The following is a 21,462-nucleotide window of genomic DNA, read 5'->3' as shown; positions in this document are numbered from 1 at the left end:
TATTTAGAATACACAACCAGTCAAAGGCTAGACACTCCTACTCTTTAGAGGTTATGCTTCAAAGAATCCAATGCAAGAAACCTATTTAGAAGATTTGGAACAGGAGAAAGTGAAGTATGTTTGATGAATCTGTTTTTTCAGAGTTTTTACCTTCATGGCTGCTTTGTTCACTATTGTTCATCAAAAGCTGCTTCATCAGATGCTCATTAACTTGAGCGTTGAGAAGATAGTGTTCCGCCAAAGGACTGATGGAAACAGTCCCTGTTGTCTAACTTAAGGGGGTGGAGAGAAGTGTGAAATGCTGCAATCACGGCAAAAAGCTCCCTGATTTGGAGAGAGTTTTGCCTTTTTTTCGTTTGTTTGTTTATTACATAACCTCACGTGTTATTTCATAGTCCTGTCTCTTCAGTTTTGTTCTATAATGTAAAAAACTCCAAAGACCCATAAATGAAAAGTTGCATCCCAACTTTAGACTGGTATTGTACATTAAATTACCTTCCGCACAATACAGTTTTTTTTATTATTATTATTTAGCATTAGCATTTGCTCATTATTTTAAGTTGTATTTGGGTCTTGTCTTCCTGTCCACTCACAGGAGATGATGATAATGAGCCTGTCATGTATGGAGCTGCAGTTGGAGCAGTGGTCCCATTCTAAGGCTAAGCTATGTAAGAGCTCTCCCGACAATCTTGTACCCAAGGCTGCCCAAACTGTACAAATATCGTATTTCACTGCTTTGTTTCTAGTGTCACCAAGAAAGTTTGGCATGGGCCAGTGCGCTGACCAGGGAGAGGCAGACTTTCCGGGCCAGCACTTTCAGACTGATCTGTTGCACGTGGCTCTATCTTCCTCTCAGAAAGATATCTTTGGTGATGGTTGGCTGCCGTTCATTGTACGAATTTACTGGCTAAAGGCTCGTTTTTTGGTAATACAGGTGAGGTTCTTTCACATGTATTCATTCTACTTTTTCTTAACTCTTCAAAGATGCAAGCACACATTTATGATATTAAGGTCAAATAACTTTATGCTTCTTAACCAGTCTACCAACAGAATTAGTTTTTTCAACTTCACTTTTAATCCTGTCTTGGTTAGAGGGAATAGAATCTATGGATGGCAGCTATACACATGCCAGTGATGTCCAAGCCATACGTTTGTATAGATTATTAGCCTTAATGTCATATTCTAAATTAGTTATTGTGTTGCTTTAGGGAGAAATGGATGAAGCACTTGATAGCTATGACATCTGTACCAGTCTCCTGAAGGCCCATATCCAGACTATTGAGGATTCAAATTACACTATCCTGCTCCCCAACCTGCTGGTGGATGGAGCAATCTCTGTGGAGAATGTGAGTACCACTTTCACCATCTTCCAGGTTGTTAAATTCACTCAATGATACCATTTTTGTTTGTCTGACCTTACATGAGCTGGAGCCAGGGTGCTAGTCATTCTAATAGAAGAAAAATTAAGGAAGAATGTTACAATTAAAATATGTCACGTTCCTAAGTCTAGGGGTCTAAGAAACGCAACAAGGGTGTGGAGAGGAGGAGGTCCACTGTTACACACACAAACAAAGCGTACAAACAGTGCTTTTATTCACAGTGAGCTAACAGGTAAAATAAAACAGCAGACTCAACACAGCTAACCGACATTAAAACAGCCTAAAGGAAGGGATGGTCCAGCGGGGACAACTCAAACACACACAAGTTAACAAAAAGGGCACATAAAAGACCCTGGGGACCTCCCGAAAGCATAAGGGCCTAGCAGACACTGGGGACCTCCCGAACACCATCCGAAGTCTCTTTATATAGGTGGAGGTGACCAATGGCAGATGGAGCTGGTAGGCCTCAACTCCTCCCACGAAGTCAACCTAAAAGAGACACACAGAACACGTGGGAGCATACGTCAAGGGACGTAACAAATACATTCTCTCCCTTCATTCAGTCAGTCTGAGTAATGCCTTATCTCCTGTCTGTCATTTGGCAGATTGAGAAGAAGCTGAAGTGTCTTGAACGTTGTCAGTCTCTAGAGGAGATCCAGCGGCTCTTTGAGTCGGGAGATTATGAGTCAGTGGTCCGACTCCTTAAGCCCACACTGAACTGTGGGCCAGGTTTAGGCCGGATCAAATCTCTAGAGTTCATCAGTTCTGTGCCTGAGAGACCAGCCCAGCTTCTTCTGCTACAGGTACGTTTGGATATTTTTTTTTTTGCTGATTCCATTCATTAGCTGCCTGAAGGAAAGAGTGACTACTTTTTTTGACATTTGTTGTTTTTATTAGCATGAATTAACATTTTGTTTTCAGCACTGTAAATTACCTGTGGAATAAGTTAAGAATTAGATGCACACACTGTCTGGAGTTGCACTCTTAAACACAAGGCACACAGCAGGAGATTTAGCCTTCTCACCAATAACCCTAGGTGGGGTGGTGCCTGGGCTGAGTGTGCAAATCGCAAGGCATGATGCAAAAAGTATGAAATCGTATTCTAGTAATGTAACCGTTTTGGTCTTTCTTCAGCCTTATGTAAATAACCCTAAATGCCCATTGCCTGAAGTCGTATGTTTAAACTAAACTCTATATTTTCATTATGCTAATGTAGTAGGGTGGTATTAGCCTAGCGGGTAACACACTCGTCTATGAACCAGAAGACCCAGGTTCAAATCCCACTTGCTACCATTGTGTCCCTGAGCAAGACACTTAACCCTAAGTTGCTCCAGGGGAACTGTCCCCTGTAAGTACTGAGTGTAAGTCGCTCTGGATAAGGGCGTCTGATAAATGCTGTAAAGGTAAATGTAGTAAGTAAGTAAGTATAGTGATTTTAACAGATGTCTTTTATGTGTGTGATTCTGTGTTAAATGCTAGCAGTCTGTAATTTTGCAGTATTTCTCAGACGGGAAACATCAGCCACCATCACAATTAATTAAAAAGAATTTAGATAAAACCGTCGAACTATTTTACTATTACTTTTTCTTCACACTATACTGTTGTGTCTGTGTTTTACCCAGAATTCCTTGCTGAAGCTGAAGGACTACAGGCATTGTCTAGAATGTTCTGAGGTGGCACTGAATGAGGCTGTCCAGCAGCTGAATGCTGTCTTACCCAGCTGCCCATCCATCAAGGAAGAGTGGGTGGGCACTGTGACACAGATGCTGGGTGGCATAGAGCTCTGCCTGGCAGAGAACCCACAGCTGCTTAGCAATGCGTCGCGGTCCACAAACATGGCCCGGCTCGCCAACACCCTCATCCAGGTAAGGAATGTGCCCTCAAAGTTCAAATAATATTATCCTGATTAATACTATATAATATTTCACTTAATAGTAATTATTTAAAGTTACATTGTGTAGCACAAGACGAGATTTTTTTTTTTTTGTGTGTGCTAACCGATAGCTGATAGACTGCAGTATGGCGCTGCCGGATGATCCCAAAGAGCCTCACTTTTCATCTGTACTTCCATGGATTCTTCTCCATCACATCATCAAGCACGCAGAGGCTGCATTCGACTGCATGCTGCGGCAGCATGTGTCTGTTGAGGACGAGGAGGGTAACACATTTCTTATTCTACAAGGGCAATGTTTTTTTTTTTAAATGCCCTTTATAAATGTGCCTTTATGTCAAAGGTATTGCAGAAAAGGCCTTAAGTGCTTTTTGAGTATTTAATCGTACACCCTGTTGTTTTCCTAGAAGTTCATAATTTCCGTTCAAGTGCAACACAGGAATGGGGAAACCATCAACCATAAACTAGATGAATTTAATGAAGATTCTTAAAATTCATGCCTATTTTAAAATTAAATTAGATCAATACATTAAGGAGACTTGTTACAATTTGTTGAAGAGCCTATGGAACACCGTAACAGAAATATGCCTTCTGTTCTAAGAATTCAACTATTCAGCTTTAAGCCCTAATATTAACACGAGTGATGTCTTCAAAAATATAACATTCCTTCAAATCCTGTTGAGATCCTGTAGGAGTTGTAATCAAATAATATTTAAAACCTGAGACATTTTGTGAAAATGCCCTTTCAGATGAGGACACACCCATGCTGCCATCTTCTCTGATGTTGTTGAACACGGCCCATGAGTACCTGGGGCGACGTTCCTGGTGCTGCAACTCGAATGGAGCTCTGCTGAAGTTTTATGTGAGTTTTTATTCTTTCACACAGAACAGGAACACACCAGCGGATACTCGGAAGCCTTATATTTAGCATTCTTAACAGGAATAGATGTTCCCACCGAGGGCACAATTGACCTTGCTCAGTTATAATGGTATATATGTGTCTGTGTGTGTACACTGGCCACCTGTCTGCTTTACAGGTGGGGGTTCTTCAGAAGGAACTCACTGCCTCCTCCAATAATGATGCGCATCCTTATAAAGAAGAGCTGGAGATGGCCCTGGAGCAGTGCTTCTACTGCCTGTATGCCTACCCGAGCAAGAAAAGCAAGGCCCGATACCTGGAAGATCACGCGGCCCAGCAGGTCAGCCTTGGGAACCTCAAGACCTTTGAGTCGAGTTTGGAAAATGATTATAGTTTTGATCAAAAGAACTAATGAATGAACTGATTGCTATATGTAGTCAAACATTCTCGCCAATCTCTAGTGTGAGGCAGTATTATAGACACATCCCTACCTTTTGGGGGTTGTTAAAAGTCCACTGACATGAAAATTGTTTTTGCTTTTATTTAGGTCTTAGTGGTCCCCTAATACTGTATTTACATCTATGGCATTTATCATATGCCCTTATCCAGAGTGACTTACAATCAGTAGATACAGGGACAGTCCACCTGGAGACACTCAGGGTTAAGTGTCTTGCTCAGGGACACAATGGCAGGAAGTGGGATTTGAACCTTGATCTTCTGGTTTATACCCACTGTCTTACCCACTAGGCTACTACCACCTGTATCTGAAGTCTCTTTCCAAATTTCAGCCTTGGTGCACAATTACAGCCACTTTTATCCAGTCCCACAATGAGATTTCCCCAAGATGCGCCATTTCAGTGTCTGTAGCTTTAAATGCTAATGAGGAGGAGAGAGGCGGGACGAGGAGGAGAGCGGCCAATAGAAGTGAGCGGGCATTCATGGCAATGACATCATAAACACCATTCACCAACAACATGCTTGCCGCAGACAGGAAGTCGTGTCGGCGTTTTTCCAGAAAAAAATATAATTAACCAACTGATTCTTCAGAGGCTTGTGTGACAGAACTAAAAAAAATTAATTTGTGCTCATTTTTACATCCACTCACTGAGCAAATGCAATGCTTCACTCATTTTTAAGCCATGATGGTCTGTGGAGATAATGTTTTAGGGGAGGGGTGGGAAATTCTCTGGGCAGACAAAGCATGAGAAATGGGATGACTACATAAGGGGACAAATTCCAGATCCGACCTTCTGAAAAGTAAAATTCTCTTGATTTATAACCGAGGCTCACAAACTTTTGTATTTGTACCACTAGTTGTACACCTGGACTTTTTTTATTGTTCATATTCGCATCTCTGTGTTTTTAAATGTGGTGTTGCCCTGAATGTCATTACTGTAATACCGTTAATATCCTCACTTGCTATGTGATTTACTGCTGTACTGGCAGTGGATAACAGTGAATAATCTTCACTAGGATAAAATTGGCCCACAATACTGTACTTTAATGTTTGTCATAATAGAGAGCCAAATATAGGTGGCAGTCATCATGAAGTTTGAGAACCACTGGATTATGATATTTATTCCAGTAATACACACAACACATCATCATCATGTAATTTCCTTGTTGTCCCACTTTACCTCCACCCCCAAGAACCTTTAACTTAATAATCTGCAGGGTTTTATTTGACCTGTTATTACAGCGTCAGGAAAACAGTACAATACTGTTTCTGCAGTTTGCGCAGCTCGTGCATCATCTTGCCTTTAACTTAATACAATACTAAACTGTACCACGTGTCCCACGTCTCCCCGACATTTGGCTCATTTTGCAGCATTTACCTCGGCGGAAAAGTAATGTTTCATTTTTATTGTAAATAATTTGTCACCATTATCTGTCGGGTGAGACATTTCCCCTTGTTGTTGGTCTGTGGATCTGCTAGCATTCATTTGAAGATGACACTTGTGTTGAGTTATGTTATTTCTGAGTAATCATTCTCTACTGTACGAAATGGTTCATTTACAATTGAGACAATTTAGCAAAAATGATCAGATATGTGTCCTGCTCACTAATTGTCTGTTATCTTGAAGGGACTAACTACTAGGGGTGCAACTGTACAGGTTTCTTGTGTTTATGCGAAGAAAGAGTGAAGTGTATCATTGTGATACACTGCAGCACAGCACACGGTGACACAATGAAATGTGTCCTCTGCTTTTGACCATCATCCTTGGTGAGCAGTGGGCAGCCATGACTGGCGCCCGGGGAGCAGTGTGTAGGGACGGTGCTTTTCTCACTGGCACCTTCTGATTACAGGGCAGCTTTCTTAACCACTAGGCTGCCACTGCCCCTGTGACTTAATAAGTTAAGTTGTTGTTATGCTGCGGTTACCTTTTCAAGTTACAGTTATCTATACACTAAGATAAATGGACAAAAGGCCTCCCTGCAAATTAATGTCCAATCACTGGACATTTCTGGACCAATTTCAAAGTGAAGTGCAAAGCTGAAATCCCACAGTCCATAAGGGTGTGTTAGACCATGCAGGGCACACCGAATGGTTTAATGTTTTACTGAGCACTGTTACCTCGTGCTAGTAACCAACTCTGCCCTTTTGTCAACCAGAAGAGTTCAAAACCAATAATTGGCACTCATTTACCCTTCTACCTCTTCTCCTTTCAGTACATCACAAGCACAACTGTCACTTTTTATTTTTTATGTGTATATTTACATTTTAAATGCAATCTTATTATTATTATTATTAGTAGTAGTAGTATTAATAATGCCATTCCTGTGTATGCGCTTTTGCAGGTGGAGCTGCAGTGGAGCAATGCTCTGTTTCTGTTTGAGTACTTCAAGCCAAAGTCACTGCCAGAATTTGACAGCTACAAGACAAGCACTGTGTCTGCAGACCTTGCCAACCTGCTGCGGAGGCTCTCTGCCATTGTGCCGCAGAGTGGTGCACCATCGCTTTCCATGGATGATATTTCTGCCTACATTGAGGGTGGTGCAGTAATGGTGAGTTCACATAACATGGTATAAATAGTTTAGTATATTGTAGAAAAGTTTATTATGATGAGAAACTGTTTTCTGAGTCTTTGAATTCATGGTAACCTGTACAATCTCAGTCTCACTATCCCCTTTTCTCCAATTTTCTTCATTCAGAACAATCCACAATGCTAGAGAATTCCAGATTTCATGCTTGTTATGATTCTGACTAAATTTTATTACTGGACCAGTTATGATATGCTTCATGATATGCATAACATACAAATATTTTTAGGAATGCAAGAGGATAGTAGAAAACGTTATGCAATGTGTGCATTTCTAATTTCACTTTTTATATAGAACAGTGCAAATATAACTACTAAGGAGGGTCTTGAACTTTGTTGAAATAACATTCAACATTGTACAAAAGTTGACCATGGGGTAACAAAAAGAAATAGGATGGCGCATAGAGAGCTAATAAAAAAAAAAAGAATCCCATATATAATTACATGCCACAAAATAAGCAGCATGTTCACCTTTTTAAATTCAGGTCTCTGGAGATTTTCATGGACTAATGAGTGCTTATTTTGGATGTAATAGCTGCAGTAAACTAATCCAATAGTACTTTGCTTTCCAAGTACCGCCATTATGACTGACTAGCCTGGGTCTATTTAACTACTTTACGCAAGAGCCAATTTTATTCAATAACGACTGTCATTCGCTGTCAATACATGCAGGCAAACTGAACCGACAAGCAAGGTTTCAGTATATATGAGTAATTATGTCATACAGTTGTTGCACACATACATTCGTCAGTTTAATTATATAGCACATTCTAAACAGTTGACCAACGTATTAATAAAATATAATGTTGATAATAAAAGCATGCAGACACTACAAAAGCATGTCGCAGATTTATAAAAATGGCCAAGGCTGCCATACATTGGTTTAATTACAGTTGAACTTAAGATTTTGATTCTGCCAATCGTTCTTTTTTTTAGGTGCCATCTCTTCCTGAAGGATCCCCTCCAGCACCCACTCTGGTGAATGAGATGTACTACCTCCTGGCCGATTACCATTTCAAGAACAAGGAACAGTCCAAGGCCATCAAGTTTTATATGCATGATATCTGCGTGTGCCCAAATCGGTCAGGATTGTTTTGAGTCCAGTGAATCTGGTCCTCAGTCGGCTTATTGAGGATTAATGTTGGTTAACTGTGTTGCAGATTTGACTCCTGGGCTGGGATGGCTCTGGCCAGGGCAAGTCGTATACAGGACAGATTGAACTCCAACGAGCTGAAAAGCGATGGCCTCATCTGGAAGCATTCCCTGGCTGTCCTTACCTGCTTCAAACGGGCCTTGGAGATCGACAGTTCCAACTTAACTCTGTGGATCGAGTACGGCACCATGTCTTATGCACTACACTCCTTTGCTTCCAGGCAGCTCAAGCAGTGGAGGAAAGAGCTGCCCTCAGAACTGGTGAAACAGGTATAGACTAGTACAATGTCTTATTTTACTTATTTTTCATATTTTTATGGAAAATATTTTTTTTAAATTAATCTTTTATAACATACTTAAAAATAATGACAATGTTTCTTTGATGCTTATCGTTTTCTCAGTTTGAGTAACATATTATTCATATATCAGATGTAACATATTTTAGATCAACTGATCAGCATTGGTTGCGAACATGAATATGTAATGTGTGTAATATCCCGCATACTGTGTATCTAAATTTGTATGTTCATGCACAGATGGAAGAAAGGCGAGACTCCATGATTGAGACAGCTGCAAAGTGTTTTCAGGGAGCATTTGACTGTGAAGGGGACAGTGATGAGGAAGAATGGCTCATTCATTACATGCTGGGAAAAATCACTGAGAAGCAGAAACAACCCCCAAAGGACTACCTGCATCTTTATAAAAAGGTGAATGTTCGGAATATTTGTTGCCATTGTAAAAGTTATATGTAAAACTGCTACAATATGTCCAAAAAGAAGCACATATCTGTACACCCTGTGCTGCTGGCTATTTTTTATTTTTTTTTATTTCATTCATGTATTTATTTTCTTATCTTGTCCCACTTATGCAAATTATGTGTCCTTGCTTATGAGACCTAGACAATTTTTAAATAGGTTCCATTTGTATTAGTGCTGCACGATTAATCTAATCGCAATCGTAATCGCGATGTCAGTCTGTGCGATTACATGAACGCAAAAAGCTGCGATTTAAATGATTAGTACATGGATTGGATCGGCAACATATCCGATCCATTCTCTCAAAGTTTGCGGGCTGACTGAAGTCTCACTACAGTCTCACTTCAGTCAGATGTGACGTGTTTGGTCACATGACTTTCGATTCGGAGACATATGGTTAGACGCCGCATGACGCGCTGCATCGTACGTCAACGTCGCCACCATATTGCGAGAGGCTCTGCTGTGGCGTGAAACATATACATGTCTATGGAGAGAAGTGCATAAAAATGCCTCACTCTTGTGCTGCTTGGGGCTGTACAAACCGCTGTATGCTCCAAACCAGATCCAAACATTTCATAGGTAAGGCTGGACAATTGTTTTGAATATATTTGGCCATTAGAAAATCCCGTTTTATAAGTCTTAACCTTAGCTAAGCTAGGCTAAGCTAGCGAAGCTATACATTCCTGTGTTCAAGTCAGCCTCCAAACAACGTTTTGGCTAAACGTAGGCATTAACTATTTAGACTGTTCTTAGCTGTTTAATTAACTTTTCTCAAACTTTGAAGGTTTCCTAAAGAAATTCACCTCAGTTTACAAATCTTAACCTTAGCTTTGCTAGCAAAGCTATGCATCCCTGTGTTCAAGTCAGCCTCCAAACAACGTTTTGGCTAAACGTAGGCATTAACTATTTAGACTGTTCTTAGCTGTTTAGCTAACTTTTCTCAAACTTTTTTCAAAACAATTGTTTCCTAAAGAAATTCACCTCAGTTTACAAATCTTAACCTTAGCTTTGCTAGCAAAGCTATGCATCCCTGTGTTCAAGTCAGCCTCCAAACAACGTTTTGGTTAAACGTAAGAACTCTAATAATGGGATTTTATAATGGCCAAATATAATCAAAACAGTTGTTTAGCCTTACCAGGGTTTGTCGTTTGACAGTAATGTAAAACAGTTTTTTGTGATTTATTTAATTTTGTAGAATATTGTATTTTGAAAGCACTGGGCATTTCAGGTTGTTATAAGTAGTTTGTATGTTTCACTTTGAAATTAAACATTTCACTATTAGTATGCGACTTTTCATTGATATACAAGCAAGTGTCCTTTATCATATTGCAATCGCATATTGCAATATTGATCTCAATAATCGCAATTTGTCTTTTCCCCCAAATCGTGCAGCCCTAATTTGTATATTGTATATTGTACAATTCTGATTTTGTTTACAAAATGTGTGTTCACAATGTGAAATGTATATTTATTACATAGGAAAAACATGACTTTAATTTCTGATAAACTCTATTCTTGGTGAAAAATGTAATCAGTTACTGATTTTTCTCAGGATTGTTCACAATATTTGTTGAAATGCAGATATTTTCTGTAATGCAATTATCCCCAAAGCTATTTTGGTGCTGTGTGTGTCTGTGTGTGTGCACGACACATTGTGGGGTTTTATGAGTTCCTTGTCAGTCCACTTCTTTGTTTTTCAGGCTGCACATTACCTACACGAGGAAGCTGCTCGCTACCCTCGTAAAATCCATTACCACAACCCCCCTGACCTGGCTATGGAGGCTCTGGAGGTATGCTGCGGACTAATGAATTAGGTGTCAGTTTATAGTAGAGTACGAATTCCACATGACCTTCTGTGCTCTCCTCTCTTCTCAGCTATTTTTTCGACTCAGCGCCACTATTCTGAAGCTTCTGGAAAATGAAGAAACTTCTGAACAGGATGCTCTGCTGGACTATGAGCTGTTCTTCAGCATGCTAGTAGAAGCCGCCACTGGCCCCTTTGCTCGGGGGGAGGAGAAGAACATGCCCAAACCCAGCGAGAAGTGAGTGACCCCCCCCCCGTCCCATGTCTTAATAATATCCAAGCAAATTATGAAGATGAATACCTGTCCCTCAGGGCACTTTCTCACATCATCTTCTGCCTCTGCACCTTCTAAACAGAGAGAAAGTACCTTCCTTAAATGACGAGGACTCACACTCGTCCTCGACAGGTGCCGGAGCGGTGCTTGCCGCTGTGGCGACTTCTCTCCCTTCCAGCGCCCCAGGTCTGACTTCACCGCCTTACACGGCTACACCGGTCGACCACGATTACGCCAAACGTAAAACCCAGAGGCAGGGCCAGCAGCAGCAGCAGCAGCAGCAGCCGGAGCGGCAGCAGGGCAATGGTACAGTCTCAGTCCACCCTCTCTGGGTTGAGGCCCTTCCCACCATGGAAGAAGAAGCACACTGGGGTGTGAAATTTTAATAATCGTATTGATAATAATAATGGTGTTAATAATGGTGATGAGGAGGATGGTGATGAAGACTAATCATCACGGTGCTAATGGCTCTGAATCCAGTAATTACCCCACCCCCATCTGCATCGGGAGACGGGGCAAACGTGAAAATGGGCAATATGGCTACAGGTTTTAGATTATTATTTATTTATTTTATGTTTTAAAACGATTATGTTATTATTCTTTAACATACCACTGAATGCATTGTTTGTCTGTGTGTGCAGGATAACCAAGTAAAGTCAGGCTCAGTGTAGCACTGGGTGTTGGCGAATTGGCGGCATGTGTAGAATCCAGGCGTCTTGGAACATGCAATAAAACTTGTTTATAATGGGAGCTACGTTAAGCTTTTGATGCGTTCGGTTCAGAGTGGGGACCCTACGAAGTCCTTGAATCAAAATGGTTTCACAAGCATTTGTGCAAACCTGAATGAAAAGTTGATATTTAAGTCAATACCCTATATTCCCCCTATGTTCTATACCCATACGTGTTTATATGTGCAGCTGCAATGCAAAGATGCTGTGTCTGCATGTACAGCATCGACTTTCGCCGTGACTGCGATTGGGTGCTGAACCTGTTGCAGAGATCCTCAGTTGTTTATCCCTGACACCCTAGTCACACTTGCTTGCAGTCTGTCTGTCTTTGTTGTGATTTTTATTTATTTATCCCCACCTCAGTTTGCTGGACCTAAAGTAAAAAAAAATTTCGCCTGCGTTCAGACTGCCCTGAAAATGAGCTTGTTTTGCTGCTTTCAATTGGTAATTGCTTGTAACTGTCATGTTTGCAAATGTCAGTATGTTGGTCGACAACATTCGTGCGCCTACTGTCTGGTTCCTGATACGCGAGACATCCAAATTTATATTTAGCTCGGTTTGCAAAGCCTGCGGTTATTACATCCGTCTCATAAGTCCAAACTAAGACCATTGCACCGAAAGCTAATAACCCATGAATTTGAGCTGTATCTCTATTGTCTCAGCTGATCTGAAGTAGTTATGCCATTATGTCCATTAGTATAATCATCCCTTGTTATGGTGGCTCTTAATTCTCGCCTGTAGTTGTAACTGCCATATACGTCACCCGCCACAGAAAAGTGCCAGCTCTGCCATTTCATGTGGCCATTGTGCTGCATTTAAAAGCCCAGAGTGGCTCATTTCCTTTTGAAAATTACAGATAATGCTTTTTTTTCCTGAAGGGGCACCATTGAATTTGAGCTATTTAAGTGATTGACAGGAATGCTTACTGTCTGCATGATGAAGCAAATCAGCCCTACTATCTGTTTAATGGAAAAAGACATCAATGGCAGTGACTACTGCAGTTCACTGCCTTTGTCGTCATCTACCATGACTAACTGCACCGCGGTTGGTCAGCATTAGAAAACATTGCTGATGTTTCTTTGACTATTTTTGCCTCAACTTTTTTCTTTGATACCAGAAAACTAGACACGGTGACTTAATGGGTATTCTTTACACAATAAATCATACAGCTCGAACTACTAATACAGATGGGGATGTGCTGCCTAGTGATATCATATTATTGCTTAAAAAGCTTAATTCCAACATAAATCATTTAAACAATGGTAAAAATAATGTATAATGCTACACAAAGGTGTAATTATTATTATTATTATTATTTTTTATGTCTGTTCAGATTACCAGGGTTTTGATAATCAGAAGATCACAATATACTGCAGTATAAATTTTATTGCCACTTGATATTCATATTTGAAAATGACCGTGACTAATACCACACCAGCCCAAATTTAAGATGGATTATAACATCCTGAAGTATATCAAATTTGGCACCATCTAGTGGTATTGCATTTTTTCTTTTGACCACAAATATGAGAGAGCACCCTGTTTTCATATTTTTTCACATTCAGATTTTGAGAAAAAAAGCACATATTTGGGCCAATATAATAATTATTCAAAATTTTAAGTTATGGCACAGACACAGGATGACATTCAGAAAGGTTTTATTTTAAAGTAGTGATATTCTACTTCTCGGTGGGTGACTGTATGACTAGGCACAATAATTAGGCTCTCTGTGCAATCTGAAGAGTTTGCCGCTGTCATTACTCCATCTGGCAGCGACCCACAGTTTCACCTTTACTGGTGACACTGGCAGCTCAACAGTAGCTCTCATGGAAATGTCAGGTCAGGAAAAGCCTCCTCCATCTCCCTCTCCTCATCGCTCCCAGAGAGCGGCGGTGACCCACTTACCGCGCCGAATTCAGTCGTTCAGATCCAGTGAGCTTTAATGGATGAGGTGGCCTCAGAATCCTGGTTCCAGGGGACCTCGTGTTCTTGCTCAATTTTTGAAATGAGATGATGAAGATGTTTTCTAAATGCCACTGCTTGCAAAGAGACGGCTTCATGTCAGCAAGACTGTAATTTGCTTACACAGATAGCGGTGTAGACAATGAATTAGGCGTTGATTGACAAATAATGATGCAGGGAGTGCTTGTCTCTCTGTGTGTGTGTGTGTGTGTGTGTGTGTGTGTTTAAGCTACAGCCATATTGCCCATGTTGCTGCGGTTTTCCTGTCTCCTTCTCCAGGTTCCTTCCTTCCTACATGCCTACCTGCCTGCTACCTCTCTGCCTGCTTGCTTCTGGCACCTGCTTTTGTCATTTTTTGTGCATGTCCAAGATCTCACGGGTGGAATAATCTCTCTTGTTTGGCAAATCCAACCTCCCACAATGCACCCTGTGCAATGCCGTCTGTCTGTTTGTTTATATTGTGTGTGTGTGTGTTTTGGTTGCAGTTCATACATGCTGTACAAAGATCAGAAAAGAATCAGCTGACCTTTTACAAATCTTTGTCTTTGTATTGCCAAACCTCCATTTAATAAGAGGCTAGCTATGATTTATAACTTTTTGTTCTTTGAGATTGATACATAGCACAGCTTGGACCTGTAACCAAAAAAAAAGAAGCATGAAGTCAAGGCTCGTTTGCATTGGGTCTGCTGGTTTCCTAAAGTTGCTGTGATTTTGCCAAATTAATGAGGTGCTGTTGTGTTTACACTTTGAGTGCCAGAGCTTTTGATGTGTGTCTAAGCGCTCTTACGGTCTTCCCAACAGCGGCACTGTCACATGATCATGGGTACTGCCTGTCAGTGTCCTCCTTAAAGACGGGATCTGTGACTGGTACGGTTACCTACAGCCCTCCCAGCCACTCCAGTATAAAAGGACCAACTTTGTTTTATGTGAAATCTATAAAATTCCGCTGTCAAAAAGTTTGAATATTCGGTCACGGTAGACTGTGTAAAATCCTTCTTGCCATGTGTGGGCTCCACAGCAGGTGGTGTTCTCAAAGTGTCCTTTTCTGCTTGATACTGGCGAGCACACACCTACCACTTACCAGTGCTTTACTTTAATATGCAGAATGCTTTGTTGTTGTTTGTTTGTTTTTTATTTTTAATGTAATTTATTGTCTTCTGCAATGCAGTCAAGAGGCAGCCTACCTCCTACCTCACACTCACTTGGAAACTGGGTCGTCTGGTCCTCACTAGCTCCATCACTGAAAAGAATGTGCCAGCATTTTGCTAATTAGATCTTTTCAGAATTCCCCTGTGCTGTTATTATTGGGGTAATGTTCCACACACCAGCAGCTCAACCATGCTGCTGTGCTGCTGGCACCTTATTGTCTGTGGAAGGCTGGAGTGCGGTGCTGAGGCTGCATGTTTTTGGGCTGCTGAGTCTGCTTCCTGCGGAGGGCAAGTGGAGCTTTGACAGTGGGTGCAGGCGTGGTGTGATCGCTCACTCTTCCCTCCCAGCAGGACTCAGGCCTGGGGGGATCTTTTCACTTTTTAGTAAAGGTGTGGAGGTTGTCGGGCTTGTTCGGAAGACTTCCCAATAAACCAAAAAACACGGAGATGAAGATGTCACCTGACTTGATTACATGGAGAGCTTGACTTTTCTCTACTAGAACATTGCTGAATATGCAGGCTTGATCAGTTCTACTGAAATGCCTTGTTCTACTAATGATTGGATTGGTAGAATCATATAATTCTCATAAGAGCTGAGTTTTAGTAGAGAACAGTACATGGTAATATACTCCTAAAGAAAGCATCTCTCTTCCTGCACAAAATGATTGGCTGGAGTGTAGAAAAGACATGGCTGGCATAATACTGTCTATATTGGCCAAAAGGAATCACACACTGGAAAGCATGGGTAAGATTGTACTCTTGCAGGAAGTTCCGATGGAATTGTACTCCCACTGGATGTGCAGGTAAAAGAATGCTTATGCATGTACTGGTGGGAATTTAATTCTACAACTCCTGCAAGAAGTACCGCTAGGAAGCGCTCCTGCAAGGAAGTGTGGGTGCGACTGCTGTATTCTTACACAGGAGTATATTACATCTCTCCAGTGTGTTTTGGGGAGTGTTGGCCCTGAGTTCTGCTGGGCGTAGTGCAGACATCCCCTTTGTGTTCTGTTGGGCACAGCTCTTCTCTTCTCATGAGCCTTTATTTTGTTTCTCCCATTTGTTCCTTTCTGCCTGTCTTTAAAGCCTCCTGAGAACCTTGTAGCTGCTTCTGCTGATTCACCCCCTCTGATTCACTCTACTGTGGGGTTCTGCTGAGGTTGCGCTCTGTGTCATTCACACCATGGCTCATCAAATCTTTTAATAAGTATTTTTAGTTACAAGAAGATTTTACTCTAATCTACCAAGGCTTGTGCTGGATCCTTGTGAGCAATGGACAAGGAATTTATTTGGCCTTACAATCTCTGTATTCTTTTTTTTTTTCTCCTGTAGATCACAGTCAAGACAGTGTGACGGTGATGCTCTCAGACTCTAGCTCCATCCAGGATGTCTTTCTGGACCCCACTAGCTCACAGGACAGCAGCCATAAGGTGGATTCTGGGAAATGTAGTACCTTCTCTGAAGACACTACCATTAATGTGAAAGAAGGGTCAGCAGTGGTTGAAGATGCAGGTGACTAAATGTTTTTTTTTTTTTTTTTTTTTTTTTTTTTCATTAAATGACATTACATTTTATTATGAAATAAAAAATTGTTTGTTGCACTGACACCCACATACAAATTAAGCATACACATGTAACGATTGATTAAATATAATAATGGAGAATTTTGGCTTCTTTTAAATTCTTTGTAAATTCTTTTCTGCATTTGTTTCTTTCGAAACCCTCTAAGGTTCGGTTGAGGAGCGAACCATTGAGCCCAGGCCCGTCCTGCTGTCCCAAGAGGACACCACCACTCAGGAGTCCTCCGACACCTTGTCCCTTACATCTCCAGAAATTACCACCCTCAAGCCTTTACCCGAGCCTTCTACCCCGACTCTCACACCTGTCTCTACGCCAATTCACACAACCCCACCCACTGCCACTTCACTCGTCCACCCCACCACTCCAGCCAGTGAGAGCAAACGCCGGCCTGAGCCAGTACAGGAGGTGATCGAGGTGCCCACCAGCCTGCCCTTGGAGCGGCCGGAGCAACGGAGGCTGCTGGTCAAGATGTGTATTCGTGCGCTTTTCCTATGTTTGAGCCGCTTCCCGCAGCACTACAAGAGCCTGTACCGCCTCGCTTACCTGTACGCCAACAGCAAAACGCACAAGGTGAGATTTTTTTTTGTTTTGTTTTGTTTTTTTGTATCCAATATTATTGAACGTAACTTAAAATAATACAATTTAGCCTGTGCCACTAAGTGGGGCTTTGGCAGTCCAGCCCCATGTAGTCACAGGATGTATGTGGGTGGGTGGCAGTGTCACTGCCTGAGCCCTATGCTGTCGCATGCTGGTGCCAGCTCCAGAACAGAGAGTGGTAACAGTGTGGCACGCTGCCCAGGTCAGCCCCCACCTCTCCCTTCCGGAGCAGAGTGTGTCACCATAGAGAGGAGGGCATCATCTCTAGTCACGTCTATATTCAATTTAGTCCAGTCAAGTTTCAGTCGAAACCACAAGTATCCTGAAATTAATTAAATCCGCGATTGCGGAAGTGACATAATCTGTGAGACCGTATGGGTGATAGAGGAAACAGAAACTGCGATATTATAATACAATTAAACAAGAGGAAATAACGTCATCAGTATCACATGATATATTTTGTTATAGTTATTTTCACATGACCAGCATTAATATCTCATCTCGTCCTGTCCTAGTCACAAAAAAACAACACAACCTGGTGTTAAAGACTTGTATGTTCGGGCCAATATGATACATTCTTTTTGGGTATATAAACATAGAGAAGGCATGAATATATATCTACACTTATAGATGCCATCAAATATGAAAAATTCGAACAATTAAATAAATGTTTTCAACATTACTATTGCATTCTTTTTATATCTTGTGCTTAATTACATTGTACTGGATTTGTAAGTATTTATTTTTATTAGTGTATTATTATTTGTAATATAATGTCATTTATTGCAATGTAGTGACTTAGATCAGTACAAGACATTTGCATGGTGGAATAAAACCTAAACTTACATTTAGATATAATTTGTTTGAGGTTGAGGGAGCCGGAGATTTCTAAAGGTTTGAATGGTTGGGTGAATTGTGTACCATGTTGTGTAACTTGCCACTCAATCATTTTACCCCAAAAAAAACACTCATTCTCTCCACTCCAATAGTTTGAGACAGAACTGATCTGCTGATGGAACAAATTCAAATTTTATTATACACAGTCATACACGGTATGATATGCAGTGAAATGCTTCAAGTACAAGTACACATAAAGTACTAATACATAATACAGCATATTATTGTATGGATGGATACTGCCCAAAATGAAATGTCCTGCATTATTTCACCTATTCAACCAATGTAACCAATTCAACTACATTCTCCTTGTCATCCCTCCATCCTCTCATTCATAACCATGCAATTTACAGAGCAACAAAGATCACACTAGGCCTTCACACCAAAACATATTTAACTTATACAATAAACTTAACATATTCAACCACATTTTACCTCCTTCCACTCATCCCCATTACCACCACTTCTCTTTTCATTCCTCCTTCCCATTGAAGCCTATTAATTTTACAGAGCAACAATAGTCATGCTTTCAGCCCTCCAACTGCCACATATCTCAACTTTTGCAACTAAATAGTTGTTTTTCAACTAAAATAATTGATTTGTACCAAACATAATGGATTGATATATACCATAACGTAATGCATCATGGCCATACCCTGTTAGCTTTTTTGACTCTGGCATGCTACCATTCCGTGCTAATTATGCTCATTTTTAAACATGGTCAAAATGTCAAATTTTATATGACTTATCGTGGCCATGCCCCGTTAGTATTTTTGATGTGCACACAGTGAAATGTGTCCTCTGCATTTAACCATCACCCTTAGTGAGCAGTGGGCAGTCATGACAGGTGCCCGGGGAGAAGTGTGTGGGGACGGTGCTTTGCTCAGTGTCCACACCCTGTTAGAATTTTTGATGCTAGCATGCAATGGTTGCACTTTCAAATGATTTTGCCTATTTAACCAATTCAACCACATTTCACCTCCTTGAATTGGTTACTGCTTTGGTAGATAGTTGGGTATGTGGATTTTTCAGATTACTAATTAATTCACACACAGTTATTTTTATACATCATGTTGGAGAGAGACTACCTTTTACATAGATGTGAATGTATGTGCATATATGCACACACTTTGTTTCTGCATGGCCTTTACTTGCTTGGCATGCTGACAACATTAAAAAAGGAAATACTTCACAGGGGGCTCTGTTATCACACAGGGAGAGGGTGTTTCACAGGGGGACTGTGTGTGTGTGTGTGTGTGTGTGTGTGTGTGTGTGTGTGTGTGTGTGAGAGAGAGAGAGAGAGAGAGACTGTTGAGCATCTTTCTAATCACCAAACGAAATCAGAGGTCATCTGTTTTTTTATCACTATATTAATGTCCCTAAATGGACAGACTGGTTGAGTCATCTGTGATTGATAGGTTGTGAAGCATTTATACCAGCATGACATCCAGTTGAGTGTGATTATAATAATATACTGTAAACACTAACTTTGTTTAGAAACAGTAGTTTCAGGCAAGATATTTTACGCCATTAGCCATTGAACATCACATGTACACATATTGTATTAATAGAGCTTTCTAAGTTCTCATGTTCTATCATATCGTCTCCACAAGGGATCATGTTTTGTGTGTATGCATTTAATACTTTTTCCTAATGCTGCTGCAGTAGTAGTACTTGCTGTACATGTACAGTTTACAGACTATGATGTCTGTCTGTCAGTTTGTTAAGTTTTATTTGTACAAATGAAGGTAGAAGGCGGTTCTCTGAGCCCAAGACCATGTGGTGACCATAAGCAAGCTTTTTATTAGTTCCCCTGATGCAGTGGAGTCTCTCTCTTGTCAGGCCTCAGCTGATCCACTCGTGCTATTCATATCTGGATATGTGCATGTATGTGTACATGTCTCAAAACTCCCCAACTGCCCCCATTATTTCAAATTACATCAGCATACTGTCATAAATGAGTGCTTCTGGGTACAAGAGTGTTTTTCGTTTGTCTTTTGGTGTCTGCGTGTGTGGCCTTTGGATTAAATTGTAACTCTGGTTCCAGAGCTTAATTTACATATGGGAGGGATGGATCTCCCTTTTATTTGCAGCTAATAGTAACATATGGGGAGCTGCTAGAGGCTTTGTCATCCTTACCATGAAGAGTAAAGGAATGCATTTTTTCTTCCTTTTGTTTATGCATGCAAGTTATGTTTGTGACTTTCCATAATTGTATGATGATTTAGCCAAAAGCTGATTCTGTGATTCTGTTTTGTTCACTGCACATTATACTTGTATATATTCCCACAACCAAATGCTATTTCATACATAAAAGATATCTCTCTGCCTAATCACTATATTTCTCCCCCCTCACGTACACAAATGCAAAGATACACTCACAAGCTCACTGCATGTATTTTGTCTTAATACAGAACCTGCAGTGGGCACGAGATGTGTTGCTAGGAAGCAGTGTCCCATGGCAACAGCTGAAGCACATGCCAGCACAAGGACTTTTCTGCGAGAGGAACAAGACCAATCTTTTCAACGTAAGTCACCAGGTCCACAGGGGATGTCTGTAGGTCTCCGCTGTCTTCCTCAGCCACATTCTCTCATCACATGACTGCACCTGCTAACCGATCAGCTCTCTGTAGATGGGGTCCTGTAAGACATCAATACCATCAGGATAGAAACATTTATCCGTGATTGTTCACAAACACTGGTTTTCTATTCATTCAGCAGGTTTAGTAGTGGAATAATTGGATTTGTGAGTTTGTGCTCACATTGATGTTGTGTGTGAGTTGGAACAGTGTGTGGCGTTCAGGCCTCCTCTTACCTTCAGTGTTCCTACGGTCATTTAAAACCTGGAGAAGTCATGGAATTTGAAAAGAGAGTTTACCAGGCCTTGAAAAGTTTTGGAATGTTAAATAAACATATCAAATTATGGAAAACGTTATATCTATAACATGAGGTTCTTGTAAGACTGCGTGCGAAACATTTTTCTACGTTTACAACTACAACGTTTAAAACTTGCGTAGGTCTATAGTATCTTTGATCGGTTTACATAGTGAACCACGTTACGTGCTACTACGTGGGTTGCTTCCATATTCCAACACGTCTGCAGCCGTGTGACTCCTTTTAAAACTCATGTAATTTACAGCTGATGATGAAATCTCCCCACATTTCAAAGAAAGTTTGGTCATGATGTAAATTCTGTACCTTGGCAACTGCTGCCTCTGTATTTTCTTGATATGCACTGAGGTGTGCCTGTGTGTTTGGGAATATAATTCTTGACTCTTGGTAGTTTTTGGTAGTTGCCTTGTGGGTTAGGCACTCGCCTTTGAACCAGAAGACCACAAAGTTCACAGATTCAAAACCCACTTATTACTGTTGTTGACATTTAACCCTGAGTGTCTCC

At 40.9% G+C, this 21,462-nt stretch overlaps 1 protein-coding gene across 3 annotated transcripts in view; it reads left to right on the top strand.

Moving 5' to 3' along the window:
- Window positions 1–21,462, top strand: part of cabin1 (calcineurin binding protein 1) — a 53,695-nt gene that overhangs the window by 4,658 nt on the left and 27,575 nt on the right. Inside the window, exons 13-31 of one of the 3 annotated variants that reach the window (XM_028995488.1) lie at window positions 596–668; window positions 747–934; window positions 1,209–1,346; window positions 1,985–2,182; window positions 3,002–3,244; window positions 3,384–3,537; window positions 4,020–4,132; window positions 4,308–4,469; window positions 6,929–7,135; window positions 8,107–8,252; window positions 8,331–8,592; window positions 8,859–9,029; window positions 10,778–10,867; window positions 10,953–11,119; window positions 11,238–11,341; window positions 14,647–14,712; window positions 16,323–16,502; window positions 16,720–17,141; window positions 20,480–20,593. In XM_028995488.1, the coding sequence (XP_028851321.1) occupies window positions 596–668; window positions 747–934; window positions 1,209–1,346; window positions 1,985–2,182; window positions 3,002–3,244; window positions 3,384–3,537; window positions 4,020–4,132; window positions 4,308–4,469; window positions 6,929–7,135; window positions 8,107–8,252; window positions 8,331–8,592; window positions 8,859–9,029; window positions 10,778–10,867; window positions 10,953–11,119; window positions 11,238–11,341; window positions 14,647–14,712; window positions 16,323–16,502; window positions 16,720–17,141; window positions 20,480–20,593 (3,198 nt within the window). Of the gene's footprint in view, window positions 1–595; window positions 669–746; window positions 935–1,208; window positions 1,347–1,984; window positions 2,183–3,001; window positions 3,245–3,383; window positions 3,538–4,019; window positions 4,133–4,307; window positions 4,470–6,928; window positions 7,136–8,106; window positions 8,253–8,330; window positions 8,593–8,858; window positions 9,030–10,777; window positions 10,868–10,952; window positions 11,120–11,237; window positions 11,528–14,646; window positions 14,713–16,322; window positions 16,503–16,719; window positions 17,142–20,479; window positions 20,594–21,462 lie in introns of all 3 variants that reach the window. The other 2 variants (XM_028995487.1, XM_028995489.1) reach the window with 2 other exon arrangements.

The sequence above is a fragment of the Denticeps clupeoides genome, chromosome 11, assembly GCF_900700375.1.
Source record: "Denticeps clupeoides chromosome 11, fDenClu1.1, whole genome shotgun sequence".
Taxonomy (NCBI): Eukaryota; Metazoa; Chordata; class Actinopteri; order Clupeiformes; family Denticipitidae; genus Denticeps; species Denticeps clupeoides.
Note: the sequence above shows the minus strand (reverse complement) of the source record. Positions and strands in the feature narration are given on the sequence as shown.